The following is a 21,597-nucleotide window of genomic DNA, read 5'->3' as shown; positions in this document are numbered from 1 at the left end:
TTATTTTGTGGAGTATGTACCTGTAATGGCATCCTAAAATGCATACTCTACATACTTGTTTTTGTACTCCACATACTTTTGTTTTTGAATCAGATAGGATGGTGTCTGGGCCTGCTAGGTAGGAAAGTTGGTAAAAAACCAAGCAAATAAATGAAAACAAACACTCATGTGTGGGAAAATCTGGAAAAGCTGCTGGGAAGGCTTTCCCAAGAGTGCAAAATGGTTGGGAGGCTTGAGCCAGTGCTCCATCTCACGTCTTGCTGGTGATGCTGTTGGCTTCTCTTCCTCTATGATGCTGAAGGGGAGCAGCAAAGGAGAGGTGAAGCAGCTTTCTGCAGAGCCTGCATCTGAAATTACAGAAATCTTAAACATACATTACTCTGTTATATTTCAAAGTCATCCACGTGCTGTACTTTTGCTTTAAAGGACGACAGCTGTGTTACTTATTTTGCCAATTCGGTCAAATTGCTGTTTATGACTGAAACAAGAAATGGAAAAATGCCATGCCTTCTACCAGTGGAACTAACATGCAGCTATGAATACTAGAAAAAAATCTGATATTTTACCCCAGACTGCTGCGTATTAAATCTTGTCGATAAGTCTTGATTAGAATGCTCCTGAAAGTGTATCTTAGCTGTAATGTTTGGGTATTTAAAACATTATGGAAGACCTGAAAATGAAAATGCTTAGAGTATAAATAGGCGTGCGTGTGTATGCAGAAAGAGCATCTTGCTGTTTTTGCGGATAACAGTGAAGACTCAGAGACTTCTCTCCTGAGCCATGCTGAAACCTGTTGAGCCATTTTGTTGAGCCAATTTCAAATCCTTTAGTACTTTTGTATGCAGCGTCTGCTTTGTCATCTTCAGTCATTATTCAAGCTAAAAGCATCTGTAGCTACTATTACTTTTTCTGATTGTTGATGACAGAAAAAATAAAATGGTTATAATAAACATAAGTTTCTCTGTGGTAATTAAAATGATCTGTTTGTCATAGTATAGGTATAATTTCTTAATACATGAGAAATTAGGAGTCTAAAAAACTCTCAGCTTGCTTATCTAGGGTTAAAACTCTTCATGCCATCAAGCAATTTTTAACAGCTTTCTGTCAGTGCAGTTTCCTCAGTTTAAGACTCAGTACATAGTAACTGCTGTATTACATAAATAATTATTGCAGTTTATATGAATTTGGTTAAAATGTTGGTTGTTTGGGTCTGAAATATGCATGTTTTGCTTTTATCAAGTTTGTGAAAATGGGATTCCTCTTTTGCTCAGTTGGAAATGCTTCCAAGAAGCCTGAACTGTAACTGACTCAGTAACACTCAGAACTGAGATGTTCATGCCAAGCATAACTCAGGATTTGGCTCTCTCTGTGCTCACAGGAGTCTGGGTAGTTTCCTTAAATGCTTCTTATTTATTTTCTTTTGAGACCAGACTGTTTTTCCCCTTTCCCCCTCATCTGTATTGTAAATTAACCCCTGAAACCAAATGCCCCTTTATTTTAATTTCATAAATGTGCAGATGAACTCATACATGACAGAATGCTTCAATGGTGTTTGAATTTTGGCTTTGCTGGCATGTTTTAATGTTCAGATATAATATTATATTATATATATAATAATGTATTATAGAATTATAATGTCATACATAGTATAATATAATTAAATTGTAAAATTATGTTATAAAATGACAGAATCCTAGAATGGTGTATTATAGTAATTCCTGGTAGAAGGCAAACATACATGGCAGCATGCAACTGCAGAATGGGGAAGTCTTAGTTGCCACAGATTTAGGTCAAACTCAAACATAGTAAAAGTAGCATCAACTCCTTTATTTTCAGCAGAATAAGCAATTTCAGATTGTTTACTTTCTCTTCAAAAGAATATGGAGTGGGTTTAAGTAAGAGCTGAGTGAGAAGGCAGCAAGCAGCATCATGCCCATGGATGTCTTTGGCATCTTCGTGGAAGAAGCATCTGCCTTGGACTTGATGATCCCTTGTGGGTCCCTTCCAACTCAAAATATTCTGTGAATCTGTACCTACACCCCATGGCAGAGAGTCAGGGACAGCTCCCTTGTGACATCCTGTGAGACAACTTGAATAATGAAATACCGAAGGATACGTAAGACAGCATCATCAAAAACGTATTAAAAGATGGTTTCTTTACTCTTGCTAAACTGATCAAATGACTAAATAAGCTCTTCTGTAGGAAGTTTTGTAAAGAAACCCTTTAGTCTAGACTTTATTTGCAAAACCATATCCTGTTATTTCCTGGCTCATTGCAGTCACAGTCTTTCCAGTTAAATTGCCTGCTGTAACAGCAACAAGGCCAGCACAGGCTACCGTTTTTCTCTGCTCTGTCTAATAGGTGGTGTGAAAGTGATCTTTCTCATATCATAGATTCATAAATTTTCTGGTGTCCTGTTTTCTTGAAATGAGGCAGAACAAAATGAGCCCAAGAGCCTGAGAACCTCAATTCTGTTATTTTGTGGTGTTGGCAGTTCTTATAGCTTGCCTTTATGTTTTATGTGTTTATGAAATTATTGCTGTACTCTGTCAGGTAGACCAAGATGAGAGATTTTGTTTTCCCTAATAGAATTGTTTGTGTTGGAAAAGTCCTTTAAGATGACCAAGTCCACAACAAAACCTAATGACATAAAACTCTACTGTCAGTTCATGCAAGATTGGATTTCAACAGAAGCGTTTCACCTACATTGATTTTAATAGAATTAATTTCTTGATAAAAGTGAGTGACTGTTCTTTCCTCCCATTTTTAATTGGTTCTTTGTTTCTGGTGGTTATTTTGAACCAGCTCTGATACTTAGCTGGTCACATGGAAAATTGTTTCAGCTCACTAAAATTGCAGAAAACTAATTTGGAAGAAAATAGATTTTTTTGTTTCCTGAGGTAGTGAGGTAAGTTAACTTACTGTGTGTCAGACAGGTGCTAATGAGGGCCTGAGAAGCTGAACTGGGGAGAAGGGAGACGCAACTGGGGCAGGAGGAGGAAGACACAGGACAGAAAATGAGTGTTTTGAAGAGGGTTTGAAGAGGGAATTGGTTTACCTGTATCATGAAACATGCAGTTTGCTCATGTGAAATAATATAGGTAATTTTTGTTTGAATATTGAGCTAAGACTTGCACCTGTGTCCATAATCCTTTAAGTACAGAATTCCTTTAGTAAAAAAAAGAGGTTAAAAAAAAAAAAAAAAAAAGAGTTGTTACTTGTTCAACTAATCGTATTTTCTTTCCTCCTCGTTGTTATTTATGACATTGTTTAACTGGATCTGGCTGGGGTCAACCCTCCGCACATTAGAAAAATATGTTTTTCTTAAAAGATTTCTACAAACAACAGATATGTCATGAGTACCAGTTTGGGGAAATATTTAAATGCTGGGCACAAATACAGTGATTCACAACAAGTGGGAGGACTTGTGTTTTCCAAATAGCTGATGTTTTGTCTCTCCTCAAATGGTTGTTATTTCAGTTGAGGACTCTACTTTTGTTTTACTGCTTGGAGCTGTGTGCAGTTAAACAGTGGCTACAGAAACTGCTGGACACAGTCTGATTTAACACGTGCCATTTCTGAAGCATCTGGGATCCTGTCAGCTGAACTGCTGATTACTTGAAGAGTTTTTTCTTGTTTTGGTTTCCATATGCTCTGGAAGCTTTGGACAGCTGTGTTACAGCATTAAAAAGTACGTGCCTTTTAGTGAATCCGGGTCACTGTGTTAGTAAGGATCTCCTGGTAATGGCAAATTAAAAGGTGCTGACTAGGAAAAGAAGATGCTTGGCTGGAAGAGAGGGGCTGAGTGGTGGTTGTCAGCAGATTCTTCTGCTGAGTTGTTGATTCCAGGAGAATAAGGCTGAGAGAGGGTGCATCGAAGGCAAGGATGTAGAGCTCCGAGCTCCTGCCTTCAGGGACATGGCTCCTGATGGTGAAGTGCCTTTTCTGCACCACCACCTCTCTCCTTTCTCCTGCACAGTTCTTTTCTCCCTTTTCCCCCACCTTCTTCCAAAGAAGACTCTCACTCTGCCTTTAACTGCATAAAACTCTTGAAATCAATGCTTAATTTTGTGTATCAAAGATACAGAAACCGTTGCTGATTTGAGTTACCTTTTATTTTCCTTCCTTTTTTTCTACTGCCTCTTTCACACAAAAACTTGCTTAGCCTCTTTTATAATGCTGCATTCTATGTTGTAGAATGAGTTGGCAGCTATGCACAGGAAAACTATACATAATATAATTTATTTTTTCATATGTGCTTGCAAAAACAAGTGGTCCTGTTCATTATTGCTGTTTCAGTTACAGGTGTTTTTTCAAAGAAAACCCTAAATATTTTTGTGCTAAAAATATTTGCAGAGATAAAGATAATATGATTGACGTTGCACTTGTAACACATTTGCTCATCCACACTAGCATTTATATCTCTAAAACCACAGGTGGAACCTTGGAAAAGAACAAATTACTGATATTATAATGTTTTTAACAAAATGCATTTAGAAAATGAATATTTTAAAGTGCTGACTTAAATAAATGTGTTTTTTTTCCTTTGACTAGACTTAACTATATATAGACATGCTTTCTTAAGTATGAAGAAAATCTATGAAATTCAAGTTTTTTGTCTTGAAGAAAAATGCTTAAGAATTTTAATTAAATAAACAGAGCATCAATTTTTGTTTAACTTACTACTTCCTGAAATAGGCTTGTTATACATCATGTCTTCAAGCTAGGCGATTTTGCAATTACTGCTGAATTGCATTTGGTAAAAACAGGCAGGTCTTGTACTCAAATTGGCTACGTACGTATCACATCTACTGTAAAAAACAAGCCATCAATGAGCTGTATAGTGTCAGAAGAGTAGTTCACTGTGTGTTCATTATGAAGATCATCAGTCTGCCTGTTCTCATCAAAAAGTAATGAATTTTACTGACACTGTTGGCTACAGATGTACACTAAATTATATCTAAAACAGCTTTCACACCTTATGACATGAAATAATGGTGTAATTGGATAAAAATTTAAATTACCACACTTAAGTCGGCCCTTTCTTCTCACCTACTCACCTGTAATTGCTCAGAGTATTGGCACACCACTGTCTTTCAGGTTCACAAGCATGCCACTTAATTCAGAACTTATTTGCAAAAAAAAAGTAAAGAAAAAATTGAAAGCTCTTGAGACACTGTACCTGATTGCAGTCTTATTACTATGCCTATGTACAGACCTTGCTAGGCTGAATGGCTGACATTTGTCTTGTTTCTGTTTGGAATGAACTAAGTAGGCATTCTTGGGATTGTAGCTTCTACAGACTGTGTACCATCGTTGCCTCAAGGTGTGTGAGTTTTCTCAGAGGCTGTCGAAGCTCAGCCCTTGGCAATCAAAAAGCCTGCAGTGAGGTGCTGCACTTCAGGGGTCTTTTGTGTTCTTGTTTCTTATGTAATCACTTGGCCGGCAGAGCACTTGCCTACTCATGGAGTGGTTGGGCTCTGATCCCTCTGCCTGGGCATCTTGGAGTGCTCATGCTCTCAACACTAGCATGGAGCTGCCTTCCACACTTTGGTGAACCTCTGGCATATAAAAATGAATGGAAACTCTGTATGGTTAGAGCATAAACAAGTAGCAGCAGGAGACCTGTCCACCTGGGGAGGTGTGTATTGAGAGGACAAAATTCAGTGTTCAGGTCCTTGCTATGTGGACTACATTTTGCATTCAGGGTCACCAAGTGAAATGTTTATGTTTTATGACATCAGGGACTTTCACTTCCCAGACGAGTGCTCTAGAAATCTGCCACTGTGCCACTTCCTCTTGTTACCATTGTCTTTTCTTTTTGAAGTCCTCTGTTCTAAAAAGAGTACCTTAGTGGGCTAAATGCAGATAGAGGCCTGGATTTTCCAGTCTAGAAACTACCACCTCAAATCTGCAGGTGGCTTTAGTCATGGAGAGAGGCAGGATGTCATGCACCCGTCTCCAGAGTTTGCATGGGCCAGTGTGAGGACCATTCTGTATTGGCAGGTGGATAGCGTGTTCTGCACTGTACTCTTGCTGAAGCCCCACATGTACCACTTTGACGGGGTTGGCAAGCCCCTGCTTTGGGCTGTAAGTGTTCTTAATTCCACTGGACCAAATGGTACCTAAACATCTTGGCAACTTGGTGTTTAAATATTTTTTAAGTACTGCTTCTGGGGCATGATTCATTTGGGCATTTACAGGTCATAAAGTTCACTCTCTGCTTCCTTTTCTTTAGGAGATGTTTACAAACCTTACACTATTCATCATTTCCTCTGACATCCTGATCTATTACATTATCAAATAAATCTCTGTTTGAACTCTACTGCTGTCCCTATCAGTACCAGTGGTTATTTGAACTGCCTTTTAAGTAATTTTATCATAAAGTTGCATAAATTAAAAGCGTTGGCTTTCAGGGATTATGTGTACCTCTCTCAGTGTCTGATTCAAGATTCTCTGTTGTCTCCAGAATTCTATTTTGTAGATAGTGCTGTCTTGTCACATAGCTGTTTCTTTGTTGGTACCTTGAGAGGCATTAAAAAAGTTATCATGGATATACTCTTCCCTCCTTGTGCTTTTAATCCATTTTCTCCAGCTGTGTCTGTCTCTTAAGTGCCACAGGTGACAGCTGGGATTATTTCTGTTTTTTAAACTGCTAGATGCTGGTTAGGAACTCCTGGATAAACTAAACTCCGTGTAGTCGCTTGTAGTGGTTATGAGCAATGTTTCAAAACAGTTTTATCTGTGGTCTTGTCTGTTCCTCCAAACATCTTGCAGGTGACCTTGGCTAGGGCATAAATAGTATTAAGAAATGTATTGATGAGGTGGTTGTTCTGGTTTCAGTGTTTAAGCCTGATGAAGCCCAGGCAGTCTTTAGGGGAAATCCTGTAATTGATGGTAGGACATTATAAACTGAGGATTGACACGGTCTTCATTGTGCAAGAGATCCTAGAATGATTGAAAGTTGTTTCAGCACGAAAATTGTAGCTGCTGCTCTGGACTGAATTATGCATCTGCACTGTAGAGTCAGTGTCACTTTGAGCATGTTGAACAGCAAGAACCCTGTTAAGTCTCATGAATGCCAAGAAGTCACTCCTTTGTTCAGATATAGTTTTCTGATATGCCATTCTTTTTGATTCAAGGCAGACCTAAGGCCAAGAGAGACTTAACCCAGTTCATGAATGCCACCTCACTTTCAGGGTAAAATCCTCCACATCTTAGAATAAATTTGTCTCCTCCATGCCAGACTATATTGCCAAGACTCACAAATGAATTTCACACAGTTTGTGCATGGTCTATGCAATTGCATTCTCAGCTTGTGGAGTGAGAGTTTTTTTCTGTGTCTTTTCAGAAAAGCAGGTTTTTCAGACAGGTGAATACTTCTCGCCAGTGTCTTTGGTAAAATATCCTTGAAGTTACTCTGTTCATGCACATTGATCATGACTGCCGTGTCTCTGCTGGGATGGGGACTTGCACAGGCCATCTGGTAGCTCAGGATTATTGATTTCTTGAGAAGCAAAAACTTATGAAGGGTGTTCTGGAGCTCAGAATGTTTTCACAGTCATTCACACTGTGGTGCTGGCTTTATATAAATAATCGGAGTGGCTAGACTGCTTTACCCTGCAAAAATGAAGGGTACTGGTGAACTGGCTGCGAATTCATCTGGCAGGCAAGCAAAATTATCTTGCAGGTGATACATTGAATTACTCCTCTGATCCACATGCATGAACTCCAGTTTAAGCTTTCAGTAACTAGAGCTGGCAATGGGGCTGCCTTGAGATGGGCTTGTTTACATCAGATGGTATCAAGAAATGGAAGATATTTCTTTTCTTTTGCTGTTCAGTGTCTTGGATCAGATACAGTCCTGATCATAGAGACCTTTCTTCTGGTCATGGTCAGGCAAGGTAATACTTGCCAGGCATTGATGGTTCTGGTGTCAGGAGGTTATCTGTCAGTTGTCTGTCACTCAACAGTTTGAGAAGTGTATTCCTCTCTCAGGTCTGTGACTGAGAAATCTAGAGCATTAAGGAGTTTCAAAATGCTTAATTCCAAGCCCTGAAGTACCAGGCAGGAATGTCATTGCTCATTTACGTGGAACTGTCCTTCACCACTTTTTCAGGTTAGGAGATATAAACAGGTAGACAAACAAGCTAGGCTTAAAATAGAACAAAAACCTCGGTAAACAAAAATCACATTTGATTTTTTTTTTTTTTTTAAGTTAAGGAAATTTGCTGTTGTTTGAAAACAATCCTTATGCCTAAACTACATGTAGTGAGATTCCGAGAGTCAACCATGTGCAGTATCCATTGCAGGTGTTTGATCTGCAGTTAGAAATAAAACAGTCCTCTGCAGGGTTATTCGCTTTTACTGGTCTCTTGAGAACTTGAATAAAGCAAATTCTGCTGTCATTAAAGGTGCAAGAATAGTATGGTTGATTAATTTTCTCAAACACGGAACAGCTAATATTAAGTCTGCTCACTTTACTAATCATTGTTTTCAATGAAAGACTTTTCAGGTGCTTATAAATTAAATTACAAAACAAGGACTCTGCATTTTTAATTTAATGAAATTAAACATACAGCACATGTGCCCTGAACTGGAAATGCATTTTGTAATGGATAGTTTTTCTCTGAACATCTGTTCAGCGCAGCAATCATTAGAAGTTTTCTTTCACTTTCCTTTCTGCCATTTAAGCAATGCTGATTTGCACTGGAGCAGAGGGAATATCAACATTCTTTTTTTTTTTTTTTTTTACAAAGCTGGAAAAGTAATTTTTTGAGCTGTGCTGGTTTATAAGGAGAACACTTCTAATTAGAATATCTAATATAAAAATATTTTTTAATGCAAGTGTTATTTCAGACTAAAAGTTAGGTCATCAAGACATGTTGCTTTCAGAAAAAAACCCCAGTGTTTTTCAGTCTCAGAAAATGCAGATAATGAAAGCACACAAGTTTCTTAAATTCAGTTCTTATGAAATTGATTGTACTTAAGACCTGTGTTGCTGATTTACTTGCACTTGTTTTAATTACCACAAACAGGTACAATAGAGGTAGCTAAATGACTTTTTTTCCTTTTTTTAATGCTTATATATCCTGATATACCCAAGCTTTCTCTAATAAAGTAAGACCTCTGGGTTATCTCATTGCTTTAAGAGCAATGGTGAATCACTTTTGCTTCCCTTCATGACCAGGTTTTCCATTCCAGTCCTTTCTAAAGACATGAAGGTTCTTTGGAAACAGTTAAACTCTCTCAGAAGTTTCTTTCTGAGTCACTGCTGTATTTTCTGAAACTCAGAACTTGCAGGGAATTACATCTGCTCCAGTCCAGTTCCTTGTGTTTCTGTCCAGCTTCTTTAGACTGTCATGGGTATTTTCCTGCTGTAGGGGAGGGATGTGTGAGTGCTGTGGGCAGTCTGTGGGAAGAACATGGATGGGTGCTCTGGTGAAGGGAGCTATGCATAAAGAAGTGCTGTTAATGTCTTGTATGCTTAGATTAGGGCCATGTCCTATGGATTTTATGTAGTTAGGACCATGTCCCATGGATTTTATGTAGTTAATTCTGTATTAATGTTTCTCTGGTGTTCACAAGGACCCTGTCAGCATGGTATTAAAGCATTATATTCTGTACTGACAACTTTGGCGAGTATCTGTAGGACTGTATAAGGACTCAGAGAAAAGCTTGCTTCCTACTGCCTTGACTTCAGAACCTGTTCTCTCTCTAAGATACAACTCATAAAATAAAATGTATATACATATATGCAATAATACAGCATTATTGTTTTGTTAGCATCGAAAACTTGTTTTTTTAATTTTGTGTTCATCAAAAATACTTAAAAAAAAATCTGGAAGATTAGTTATAAAAGCAAGAGTAAATAGAAAGCCATTATTAGTATTTTCACTGTGATGATTCCAGTAAGAATTTCCATCTTACTGGTCATCACATAGGCATTATTGAACTACTTGATGAACTTTCAGCTTTAAATTGAAACCTGGTTCAATGTTGAGCAAAATCATACTGATACACTATTTTTTTTCTCCCCCCCTCTTTGTTTACTAGGATGGTACGAAACAGAAACGAGAAAGGAAGAAGACTGTGTCATTCAGCAGCATGCCCACAGAGAAGAAGATCAGCAGTGCAAGCGACTGTATCAACGCCATGGTGGAAGGCTCTGAACTCAAAAAAGTCCGATCCAACTCCAGGGTGTATCACCGATACTTTCTTTTGGATGCTGATATGCAGTCTCTACGCTGGGAACCTTCGAAAAAGGATTCTGAAAAAGCAAAGATTGATATCAAGTCAATCAAAGAAGTAAGAACAGGAAAAAATACAGATATTTTTCGCAGCAATGGAATATATGACCAGATATCAGAAGATTGTGCATTTTCAATTATATATGGAGAAAATTATGAGTCACTAGATCTGGTTGCTAACTCAGCAGATGTTGCAAATATTTGGGTTACTGGCTTAAGATACCTGATTTCTTATGGAAAACATACTCTAGATATGCTAGGAACTACTCAAGATAATATGCGGACTTCGTGGCTTTCACAAATGTTCAGTGAATCAGATGTAGATAATTTGGGACATATACCCCTATGTGATGCTGTACAATTTATAAAAGACTTAAACCCTGGTTTAAAAACTAATAAAATTGAATTGAAATTCAAGGAGTTACATAGATCCAGGGAAAAAACTGGTACTGAAGTAACAAAAGAAGAATTTATTGAAGTTTTTCATGAACTTTGTACCAGACCTGAAATCTATTTCCTGTTAGTTCAGTTTTCAAGCAATAAAGAATTTCTAGATACCAAGGACCTCATGATGTTTTTGGAAGCAGAGCAGGGTATGGCACAGGTCACAGAAGAAATAAGCCTTGAAATTATTCAGAAATATGAGCCAGCCAAAGAGGGTCAGGAAAAGGGTTGTCTTTCTATAGATGGATTTACAAATTACCTTACTTCACCCGACTGCCACATATTTGATCCAGAACATAAAAAAGTTTGTCAAGATATGAAACAACCTTTATCTCATTATTTTATAAATTCATCTCATAATACATACTTGATAGAGGATCAGTTTCGAGGGCCTTCTGACATCACAGGTTACATTCGTGCTCTAAAAATGGGTTGTCGAAGTGTTGAACTGGATGTCTGGGATGGTCCGGATAATGAGCCCGTGATTTACACAGGGCATACAATGACATCACAAATTGTCTTCCGTAGTGTGATTGACATTATTAACAAGTATGCCTTTTTTGCTTCAGAATACCCTCTTATTTTGTGTTTAGAAAATCATTGTTCTATTAAGCAGCAGAAAGTAATGGTACAACACATGAAGAAAATTTTGGGGGACAAATTACATACGCAGTCTCCAAACATTGAAGAGTCTTATCTTCCATCACCGGAATCACTTAAAGGGAAAATACTAATTAAAGCAAAGAAGCTTTCTGCTAATTGTTCTGGAGTAGAGGGAGATGTTACAGATGAAGATGAAGGAGCAGAAATGTCACAGAGAGTGGCGAAAGAGGGGGTAGAACAGCAAAACTCAATGACAGGGAAACGATTCCAGCTCTGCAAAGATCTCTCTGAGTTGGTAAGCATATGTAAATCAGTTCAGTTCAAAGAGTTTCAAGTTTCATTTCAGCTCCAGAAGTACTGGGAAGTGTGCTCCTTTAACGAAGTGCTTGCTAGCAAATATGCCAACGAAAACCCAGGAGACTTTGTAAACTATAACAAACGTTTTCTCGCAAGGGTTTTCCCCAGTCCTATGAGGATTGACTCTAGTAATATGAATCCCCAGGACTTCTGGAAATGTGGTTGTCAGATAGTAGCAATGAACTTCCAAACGCCTGGCTTAATGATGGACCTTAACATTGGTTGGTTTCGACAAAACGGAAACTGTGGCTACGTCCTTCGTCCTGCTATCATGAGAGAAGAAGTTTCCTTCTTTAGCGCAAATACAAAAGACACCGTGCCTGGAGTTTCACCTCAGCTGCTTCATATTAAGATCATTAGTGGGCAAAACTTCCCTAAACCGAAAGGATCAGGTGCCAAAGGTGATGTTGTGGATCCTTACGTCTATGTTGAAATACATGGAATCCCTGCTGACTGTGCTGAGCAAAGGACGAAAACTATGCATCAGAACGGGGATAATCCAATTTTTGATGAAAGCTTTGAATTTCAAATAAATTTACCAGAGCTAGCTATGGTGCGTTTTGTAGTGCTGGATGATGATTACATTGGGGACGAGTTTATTGGGCAGTACACTATTCCCTTTGAGTGTCTCCAGACTGGTTATCGGCACGTTCCTCTGCAGTCATTGACTGGTGAAAGTTTAGCTCATGCTTCCTTGTTTGTGCATGTGGCCATTACTAATCGAAGGGGTGGTGGGAAACCTCATAAGCGGGGCCTCTCTGTGAGGAAGGGCAAGAAATCAAGGGAATATGCTTCTATGAGAACATTATGGATTAAAACAATAGATGAAGTGTTCAAGAATGCCCTCCAACCTATTCGGGATGCTACGGATTTGAGAGAAAATATGCAGGTACAGTTTTATAATCAGTTTATTGGTTCATATGTGTACCTTTGTATTGTGATACATATGGAATATATGCTTTTTTAAGTGTCTTGTATGTCGAATTATTTGAGTCTAATGCTGAACAGCTTTAAGAATGGATCATGTCAGAGCAGCCTTTTAGGTGAACTGTCTGTTGATGTAACCTTGAATGCACATGTGTATTTTGTTGAATGTGAACTGGAAATAGGACTTCGGTGCTGGAACTCAACCCTATTGACTCATCCTATGTCTTTGAAGGAATATTAGAAATACACTAAAAGAAAGTATGGCGATATTTTAGTTTTTAAAAATTAAGTAGAAATGTGGGAGGAATATACAACAGATAGAAAAGGGAGACTTTAATGCTTATCAGAGACCTTACTTGTACATCTAAGAATGTTTAGCATAGTTTCACCAAAGTTATGGTTTTTCTTAATTCCCAAATAGAAGGGAGTACTTTCAGAAAGATCTGCTTTCCATGATTCTTCGTAGTTATGTTAGAAATACATGGCATTAGCACTAAGGTATTAGAAGGTGTCTTCTAGAAGAAGTTGTCATACTTTAAACATCATGTTAGTAAACACATGGAATTTAGGGAAAAAGTGCAGGCTGAGGTGCTTGGTTTTGTGAAAGCCAAGAGATCTCGCTTCAAAAAATGTGTTATTTGGAGATTCCATGTAAACCCTTTTTAGAAATGGATTAAGTTATGTTCTATTTAATAAAACTTTTAACTATTCAGGAACTTCTGATGGAATACTAGCAGTGATCAACAAAATTAAGAATTGTAATTTCAAGTGGATTGATCTATCAAATCCTCTTGCTGTTATATAGTGTTAAGGGAAAAGCGATTAAAGGAAATGTCTGAGACCTGATTCTGGATTTTAAAGGCACATCAGTGTATATAAATTTCCTTTGTGAATAATCTTATATTAAAGATATTCTAATAGTAATACAATTTTAAAACTAGCTTTATATGAAAGAAGAAATTAGTAAATCATCATGCATCTCTCCTATTCCACTTGGTACATAAATTTGCTCTTTTAAAAGATAATAAAAAAAGGAATGATAAGGACTCATAAACGTTTCAAATTACAGGCTGCATGTAAAATGAACTTTACCTGTAGTTAACCTACTGAAGGCTAGAATTCTGTCATATGAAGAATACCTTATTTTAAGATACTTTTCAAGGAAAAACTGAGTTGAGGAAGTGATGAAAACAGAATTTTGTGTAGCTACGTTAAACTCTTAAATGTGCATGCTGCAGTATGCACATATAACGATATAATTGAAAACAGGCTCTACAGTGGGGTTCCTTTGAACATGAGATATTAAAAAGTATTTTATGTGTTTAATTCTGTCAGTTTGAAAGATGTGCTATCGACTAAATTTGTCATTATCTCTCAAAATGCTATCGAAAAGATATTTTAGGCACATGAGGGAAGATTAGTTTTTCTTAACTTTGCTAACAGATTATATCGTGTGCACCATTTAAACTCTGTGTAACTAAGTTTTTACAGCTAATAAAAGCAAATAAACCACTCAATTATACTAAGTATCAATTTATGTCAGGGAATGTGAGATTTGTTTAATTTCCATTTTACTGAAATGTTATGTTATAAATGGTAATGGCTTTATGACCATTATATCCTCATAATATCCTCAGAAGCCAGATTATAGAGGGCAAAGTTGGTTAGTTTGGTTTTTCTAATATAAGATGGAAGAAGAGGAAAAAAGAAAAAGTGCAACAGTGATTTTAATATTTTCTCTAAATCTGTATAGGAATAGCCTTTTTTGTTTCTTTTGTTCCTATATTACCATGACAAAAGCTGATGTCATAGCTCATTACTTGTTGCATATTAATCACTGATAAAAGTATAATATGGGTGATTGAACTGGATGTGATGTTGCATGTCTAAGTTACTTAACAGTATGAGGAATAGTCTCTGGATATAGAGTTGGAAGTCCAAATGCAAGAGTTATAGTAGTAGCGCATATTAGTCCTGTCCTGCCTGTCATTAATGAATATATACAATCCCTGGGTCCTCGTTAACCTCTCTGTAAAATGGTTGTTCATAATGGCTTAACCACGGTACTTATCTCAAGCAAAGTCTGCTTGAATGGACTTCCCAATGTCTGTCTCTTGAGCTGTGTAATTTTTGTGTCATTGTACATCAGCTGATACAAGAAGTTTCTGTTTCCTGGACTTTTACTTAAAGTACACTCTTAAGTGACTGGGTAGGTGCAATTTAGTGTTCACATAATTTTGCATGAATATGCTCTGCTTTGGTATTTGTCTCATAAAGGGACAGCAAAATATTTCACATTTGATTCCTGTTTGTGTTAAGGTTGGCTTTATGCCTTTCTAGGAGACATGTTCACAAATGAGTCTTACCGTGCCAGCAAGATGGAAAGTGGTTTGGAGTAAAATGAAAATCTGTACCAGATGCCCTGCATGGGTGCGACATGAGAGAAAGGAGCACTGAGCACATTTGTAACTTAAATATACCATATTTTTGTTTTTATTTCCTGCAGGAACACAAACTCCAGACTGCCATAGATCACCAGTTCCCAATCGGTACCAAAATCCTAAATTCAGTACAGTGCTGACAATACTCCCATCATGGAATGTCAGTGGCTACTTGGAGTCACGTAGTTCCAATGCTGTAAATTTTCTTCAAGTTTAAGCTTGGCTATGTGGCTTTCTGTTCTACCATACTGGATATAAAATAAAACCGTAAGAAATCTTAGGGAAAGGTACAGAATCAGTATTTAAGTTAAAGTACCTTAAAAAATTTACTGAAGTGACTCTATGATAGGAACATATCAATAGTGGAGTGCTGGGTTTGTGAATCACACCAAATGGGAGCCAGCAAATCCACAGTACATCTGGACTGTAGTTCAGGTATGTTTAAAGTTACAAATGTGCTGAATTCCTCCTTCGACTTCACTTTGCTTAATTGGGACATTCAGCATCTAATATTTTGTTTCTCTTGGTGGCATTTAAAAAGTGTCTTAGAATTTTTCAAAATATATAAAAATATTTAACCAGCATGTTTTAGAACCTGTTTATTTCCATAGTTAGTTTTAGCCATGATAGAGAGATGTACTTGTTCTACATAGATGTTTTTTTCTGTGGCATATACTGAATTACTTGAATTTTCAAGATTTTTGTAAAAGTATGTGTAATACTGGTTGCTTTTGAAAACTGCCAGTTCTTCAGGGAAAAGCTGTGGTAATTGTAGCTCAGCATTGTAGCTCAGCATTGTAGCTCAAGTATAACAGTAAAGTCTTTTATCCGGAAAGAAGAAGACTTTAAATTTCATATTTAACTGTAAAGGAAACTCTTTCTTTCCTTTTTGCAGAATGCAGTAGTTTCATTCAAAGAATTATGTGGCCTCTCCCCTGTAGCGAATCTTATGCAGTGCATTTTGGCAGTGTCTATGCACTTGGTTGGACCTGATAATACACCCTTGGTAGTAATGAATCTCAGTGATCAGTATCCAACTATGGAGCTCCAAGGGATTGTTCCAGAGGTCTTGAAAAAGATTGTAACAGCATATGAAATGGTGAGTAGTTCTTTGTAGTTGTCTTGTATTGTCTATTTAAACACTTTAAAAATATATATGTAATATACAATACCATGCCTGTTTTGAAAGTCATTTTAACCTGTGACTTCCTGGTTCGTGCTTCATTACTTGTGCTTGAAAGTTATTCCCATGAATGTACAGCAATTAGTAGTGTTTTCATACAGAGTAAAATGTAGAGGTTATTAATATACTGCATGCAAACGGGTGTTTGTACACTTCAGAAGGTAAAGTGGTTATAATCAAGAGGATTTAACAAGAAGAAGAGGATGTATTAATTTACTTGTTTTTCAGTAGTTTGAAACTTACTGTATATCTATAAACCTCTTGCTACTTTACATTTTGTGGACCTTAGTTTATTTAGGCTTTGACTCAGAATACAAAAATGCCAGGCACTGCTTTTAGGTATTATAGTTTTATAAGCACCTTGGCATGTAAAATTCTACACGAGCTCTTTTATTTTCCTTTTTTCTATCTTTCTTACAGATGTCATTTGATTAGGCATTTTTACACATGTAAGCAACTGCAATGTTAACTTCAGACATTATGTTTCAGTAAATACATAAATTGTGTCTTTAGAGACTGGAAATAAAACGTTGCAAGAAAGAAGGAAGGAAGAACTAATACACCAATAAAACTGATTTACATCCACTTTGCATTAATTTGAAATGTGGAAAAAAGATCCAGATAAGTGTGATTTGAAATGTCTTCCTTACTTCCACTGAAGTAATGTCAGAGTGTAATTGATTATTTATTCATTTATTTGGTGTTTTCTTTCATGTGATGATAATTTTGCATTAATTTTGTGTGCTAAAATGAGAAACCTTGCATGGCAGCATCAAGTCACTTGCCATTTAAAGAAAAAAAATGGAGAAAAATAAACCAGTAGCCCAGTTTCATATGTATCTTGTAAACTGCTTTCTAAAGAAAAAGTAGCTTTGGAATTATGTTATACCAAAGTGAAAAAAGCACTCATTGATAATTGGCAATTTAGGCAGAGTGTGTATAGTTCAGTGGTGCCGTAAATAGGACAGAATCTGGTTGGAATGATAGCACAGCTACAAGAAGATAGTGTGTATCCTTTTAGTGGTGGCTTATAGGATATCACTATAATTTGGATGCAAACAAGCTTGATTGTTGGGGTTACAGCTGTAATTCATAAAGAAGTTTTGTTTCCTTGATGAAAATGCCTCTACCTGCAGTTTGTTCTGATGTGGTGATGCTGCTTATTAGTTATTAAGCTATTCTAGGTACTTAAAATCTTAGTTTTAAGTCTGGAATAAATTTTTTTGTTTGAATATCACTTAGACAAAGGTGACTCATGACTCCAGAAATCTTTACAATCTAAATTTGGTTTGCTCTTTGTCTCTCACATATGTTTTTTTCCCCACACACATCTTATACTCTATACATGATTTGAATATTTCTGTACTTGAGAAATCTGTACTTTACTTTCACGTGTAAAAGTAATACAACTCTTTTTTAGTGGCAAAAAGCATTTTTCCATCTTCTCATCCCTAAAATACAACTACTGAATTTCAAACAAAGAGTATGATAGTGCTTCTAGCTCCAAATGATATTGAAGATAAGTAAATTTAAGGTTATTTTAATCAAATAAAAGTTATAAGTTAGAATAATGAGATGCATTTCAATTTATGACATTTGGGTTTTGTCAATACTCTGTTCAGTTTCACAAAAGATTTTAGACAATTAAAATCTGTAGGGTGTGCTGGAAAATGAAGTCAGCCATGGGAGACATATTCCCATACTCTTATTTCTGAAAGCACATTGTGAAACAATGTGGGAGACATCTGCGTCATCCTTTCCTCAGGGAGAGGAGAAGAGATGTGACAGTGTTTAGTTCCTATCTTGGTATTTGCTATAGTGGCCGATGTTTGGAGTCTGACAGTTTTATAGATGGTGGGAGGGGTTGTATGATTTTGGTGTATATTAATATAATGAGCCCTCAAAAGCACAAATCTTACCTTGTTAGTTTTGACTTGGGGATATTTTTGTCATGATTAATTAATACATGGGTGTAAAATTCTGCTTAATAATGAGAGCTCTTTATTGTGAATTGAGAAAGGGTAGATGCACTGTCAAAGTAATGATTACCTACTTGTCTTACTTTCTGCTGGTTTAGGCCTCCATATAGGTCAGAATTATGTAACTGTGTACTTCCAGTGTGTCAAGTACTATATGAAATCATGTGGATAACAAAGATAGAGTTAAATGTTTATGAAACAAACTTTGGTTGGTATCATAAACGCACAGGTAGGCTGTTGTTACCTTGTGTGTCCTCTCAATGTGGCATATGTAATGGCATTCTCAAAGTGTGATTGTTTCAGGTTCATGATATTTTTATCTAATGAAGGGATTCTTATTCGTCAGAAATACTCTCTTTTCTATAAAATTATAATAAACATAGAAAGTAGTATTCAAGATTTTAATTATTCCGATTTTGTTTACATTGGGAGTGCTTGAAGGACTCATTGTTGCTCTGTAAAGTGAGAAAGGATGCAAGACCTTAGCAGCAAGGCAGTCAGTCCACATTGAAATAATTACAAATAAGTGCAATACTGCAGGGGTACATGGAAAAAAAAGAGTATCTTCAGTGTAGCATAGGTACATATATTTTTTTAAAGAAACAGTGAGGTAAATAATAATAAAAAATATATCAGTAGATACTTGGGATTTTTGCCTTTTAAAAATAGCACATAATGCTTTCTTAAATTGTCTGCATTCAGTGCTGTTAATGGAGGAGCTGTTAGGTGACCAAGGCTAGTACTATTCTTGTGTTAAAAAACTCTCCTATCCACGTAATAGGAACTGGACAGGACAATGAAAACCAAATACAGCTAGGAATTTTTGAGAAAGGCAAAATTTTAAGGTGTGTATTTTTCTTTAGCTTCTCCATGCTCCTGAGTATTTTTCACCCTACCATCTTTTCACTGTTTAACAATGTTTTATTTTTCCCTCTTGTTCATGAACTTCAGCCTCCTTTATGTGATACTTCAGCATGCACTCTGTTGGTGTCATCACACCCATCACTGATCAGTGCTGCAGACTGAAGCTTGGAGTTAAGGCAAGTGCCTCTTCCACACCATTGCATGTTTTTTTTAATGTCTTATAACCTTTAAGATAAACAGTAAGTAAACCTAAAAAAGTTATACTATGGCAGGAGAAAAAAAAAATTATCTCCCCCTAAGTCTGCAGCATTATTCAGTGATGAGTGTAGTAGCACTGCAAAGATATGCTAGAGATCATACAAATAAAGCCAGACACTGTTGAGACTCTCTCTGTTTGCCCTTAGTAGAGGATGAAGTGTCCCATCTGCTGAAGATAAGCAAGCAATGAATGCAAGCAGGCATTTGCTTCTAAGAGAAAAACTAACACAGAACAGGCAGATAACTGTACCTGTGTGAAAAAGAAGTAAGTCTGCTACTGTAATTAGAGTTAGATGTTATTAAATCCTAATTAGGTGATGCTGCTAGTTCTTTTTTTTTTTTTTTTTCTTTTCAGTTTCTGGGGGTGGGTAGTTTTAAATTTTTTTTAAATTTTGAGCTTATTTTGTAATTCAGAATGTCTACAGAATGCAGTATAGGTCTGTATTTGATTTAATGAAATCAAACAAAATGAATAGATTTTGTATATACACCCTAGGGATGGACTCCATCCCATTGGAAAGCAGATCTGTTTTGAGTTACACATAGCTGATAAAATCTGTATTAGCTACCTGTTGTTCATGTAGGTCCTTGGTTATGGTTACTGTGCAAATACAGTAAGAAGGATTACAGTCATCATGCTGTGGTTATAGATTTGTATCTTGAGGGAACAAGTAGAGCAAGACATTTCTATTTCTACTCAGCCTACTAATGTGTCAGAGTTATTCAGCTGAGAAGTCTTCATTCGCTGAAATTACTCTTTGAGGTTGCAAACTTCTGGGCAACCAAAAAATACTGGATCCAGTGCTGGTAATTATCTCCTAAAACTGAGTATGTTGCTTCAGTTCTTGCATAGGCCTAAATATTCAGTTCCTGATTGTGTCAGAGGAGGCTGAGTTCAATGTCACCAATTTCCTGTAGTAGAACTCAATCTTTGGATATCACATGATTTTAAATCACATTATAACATCTGCCCACCACTTGCATTGTGCAGTAGAAGAAAATTCAGATTTTTTCCATATGGTCCCTTTCCTAAGGAATATGTGACTGGCATAGACCATGATAGCTGTGTTCTGAATCCAGCTGGTTCAGAATGTTGTTCTTGAGCCCATGACTTTGAAGTCGAGCTCCTTGGGTGTTCCATGTTACAATTTAGCTCTTAGCGTTATCTGGCTTATGAAAAAGAGAACGTAGGACTTTGCACAGAAGATTGAAAAGCTATTATTCCTTGCTTTTATACTTGAGAGCATGACTGTATAAAACAAAACAAAAAGATAAAAGAGGTAGTCAAAAGAACAGACATCACAGACACTCTACAGATACTACCTGGGGAATTTGAAGTTAATATGTACCACTTATCAAAAAACAGTTGAGGAGAACAAAATGGAGGAGATCCTCATGAAAAGAAGCGTCGTCCAAAAAGCTGAAGTCATGTGCAAATGGGGAAGACAGAATCGATATTTAACCCTGCCGTGGTTAAATAAGAAATAAAAGAAAACTGACAGTGAAGAATTTCAAGAATGATCTGCACAGACTTAAAAATACCAGTAACCTCTTCTCTGAAAATACCAGAAACAGGAAGTCTGTCAAAGATTGTGTAAGATCACTAGTTGATCAATGTATAAAAGAAAACCCCATCTAAAGAGGTAAAGCCACAAAACTTAATTAGTTTTTTGCCTCCATATACCTGTAGAGATTAAGGTTTCACATGAAACGCTTCTTTATGAAAGACTAATTGGAGAATTAATCTCTAACTGAAATGCTGACAGAAGATATTACAAAGAAAAGGCAAAAGACTGGGAAAATAATATACCAGAAAGAGGAGATACTCATTTAAAAGTTCTGAAAGATCTCAAGAGTTGATGTATCAAAACTGCTAATTGTTGTGTGTATTCTCTCACTTAAAACTGACTATCAAAGTTGTTAGTGTGGTGCCAGTGTTTTAAGAGATTTCCATGGAAGATGATGAAATTATAGATCAGACAGGCTGACATCTGTACTGTGAAAATGGGTAGAAACTGTTTTGAAGAAGAAAATAAAGGAAACATCGAGAAATGTGTCATGTTGGGGAAGAGTCAATACAACTTTTATAAAATGAAGGGCTCATTAATCCCTTGGAGTTGTTTGATGTCAAAAAACATGTAGACACAGCAGATCAGTCTGGTTAGATTTTCCAAAGCATTTGACAAAGTTTCCTTTCAAATGCTCATATTGAAATGAAGTTACCATTAAATTTTTAGACTTTTAAAATTCTTAGATCTTTTATGGTAGCTAAAGTGAATGTTGAACTTAA

The 21,597-nt window shown here is 36.6% G+C and overlaps 1 protein-coding gene across 6 annotated transcripts in view; it reads left to right on the top strand.

Moving 5' to 3' along the window:
• Nucleotides 1–21,597, top strand: part of PLCL2 (phospholipase C like 2) — a 100,920-nt gene that overhangs the window by 46,056 nt on the left and 33,267 nt on the right. For 2 of the 6 annotated variants that reach the window (XM_048302331.1, XM_048302324.1), the window contains exons 3-4: nucleotides 10,058–12,544; nucleotides 15,919–16,122. In XM_048302331.1, the coding sequence (XP_048158288.1) occupies nucleotides 10,058–12,544; nucleotides 15,919–16,122 (2,691 nt within the window). Of the gene's footprint in view, nucleotides 1–10,057; nucleotides 12,545–15,088; nucleotides 15,657–15,918; nucleotides 16,123–16,626; nucleotides 16,691–16,719; nucleotides 18,105–19,136; nucleotides 19,226–21,597 lie in introns of those variants that run through there. The other 4 variants (XM_048302340.1, XM_048302349.1, XM_048302354.1 and 1 more) reach the window with 4 other exon arrangements.

This window comes from Corvus hawaiiensis, chromosome 1 (genome assembly GCF_020740725.1).
Source record: "Corvus hawaiiensis isolate bCorHaw1 chromosome 1, bCorHaw1.pri.cur, whole genome shotgun sequence".
Classification (NCBI taxonomy): domain Eukaryota; kingdom Metazoa; phylum Chordata; class Aves; order Passeriformes; family Corvidae; genus Corvus; species Corvus hawaiiensis.
Note: the sequence above shows the minus strand (reverse complement) of the source record. Positions and strands in the feature narration are given on the sequence as shown.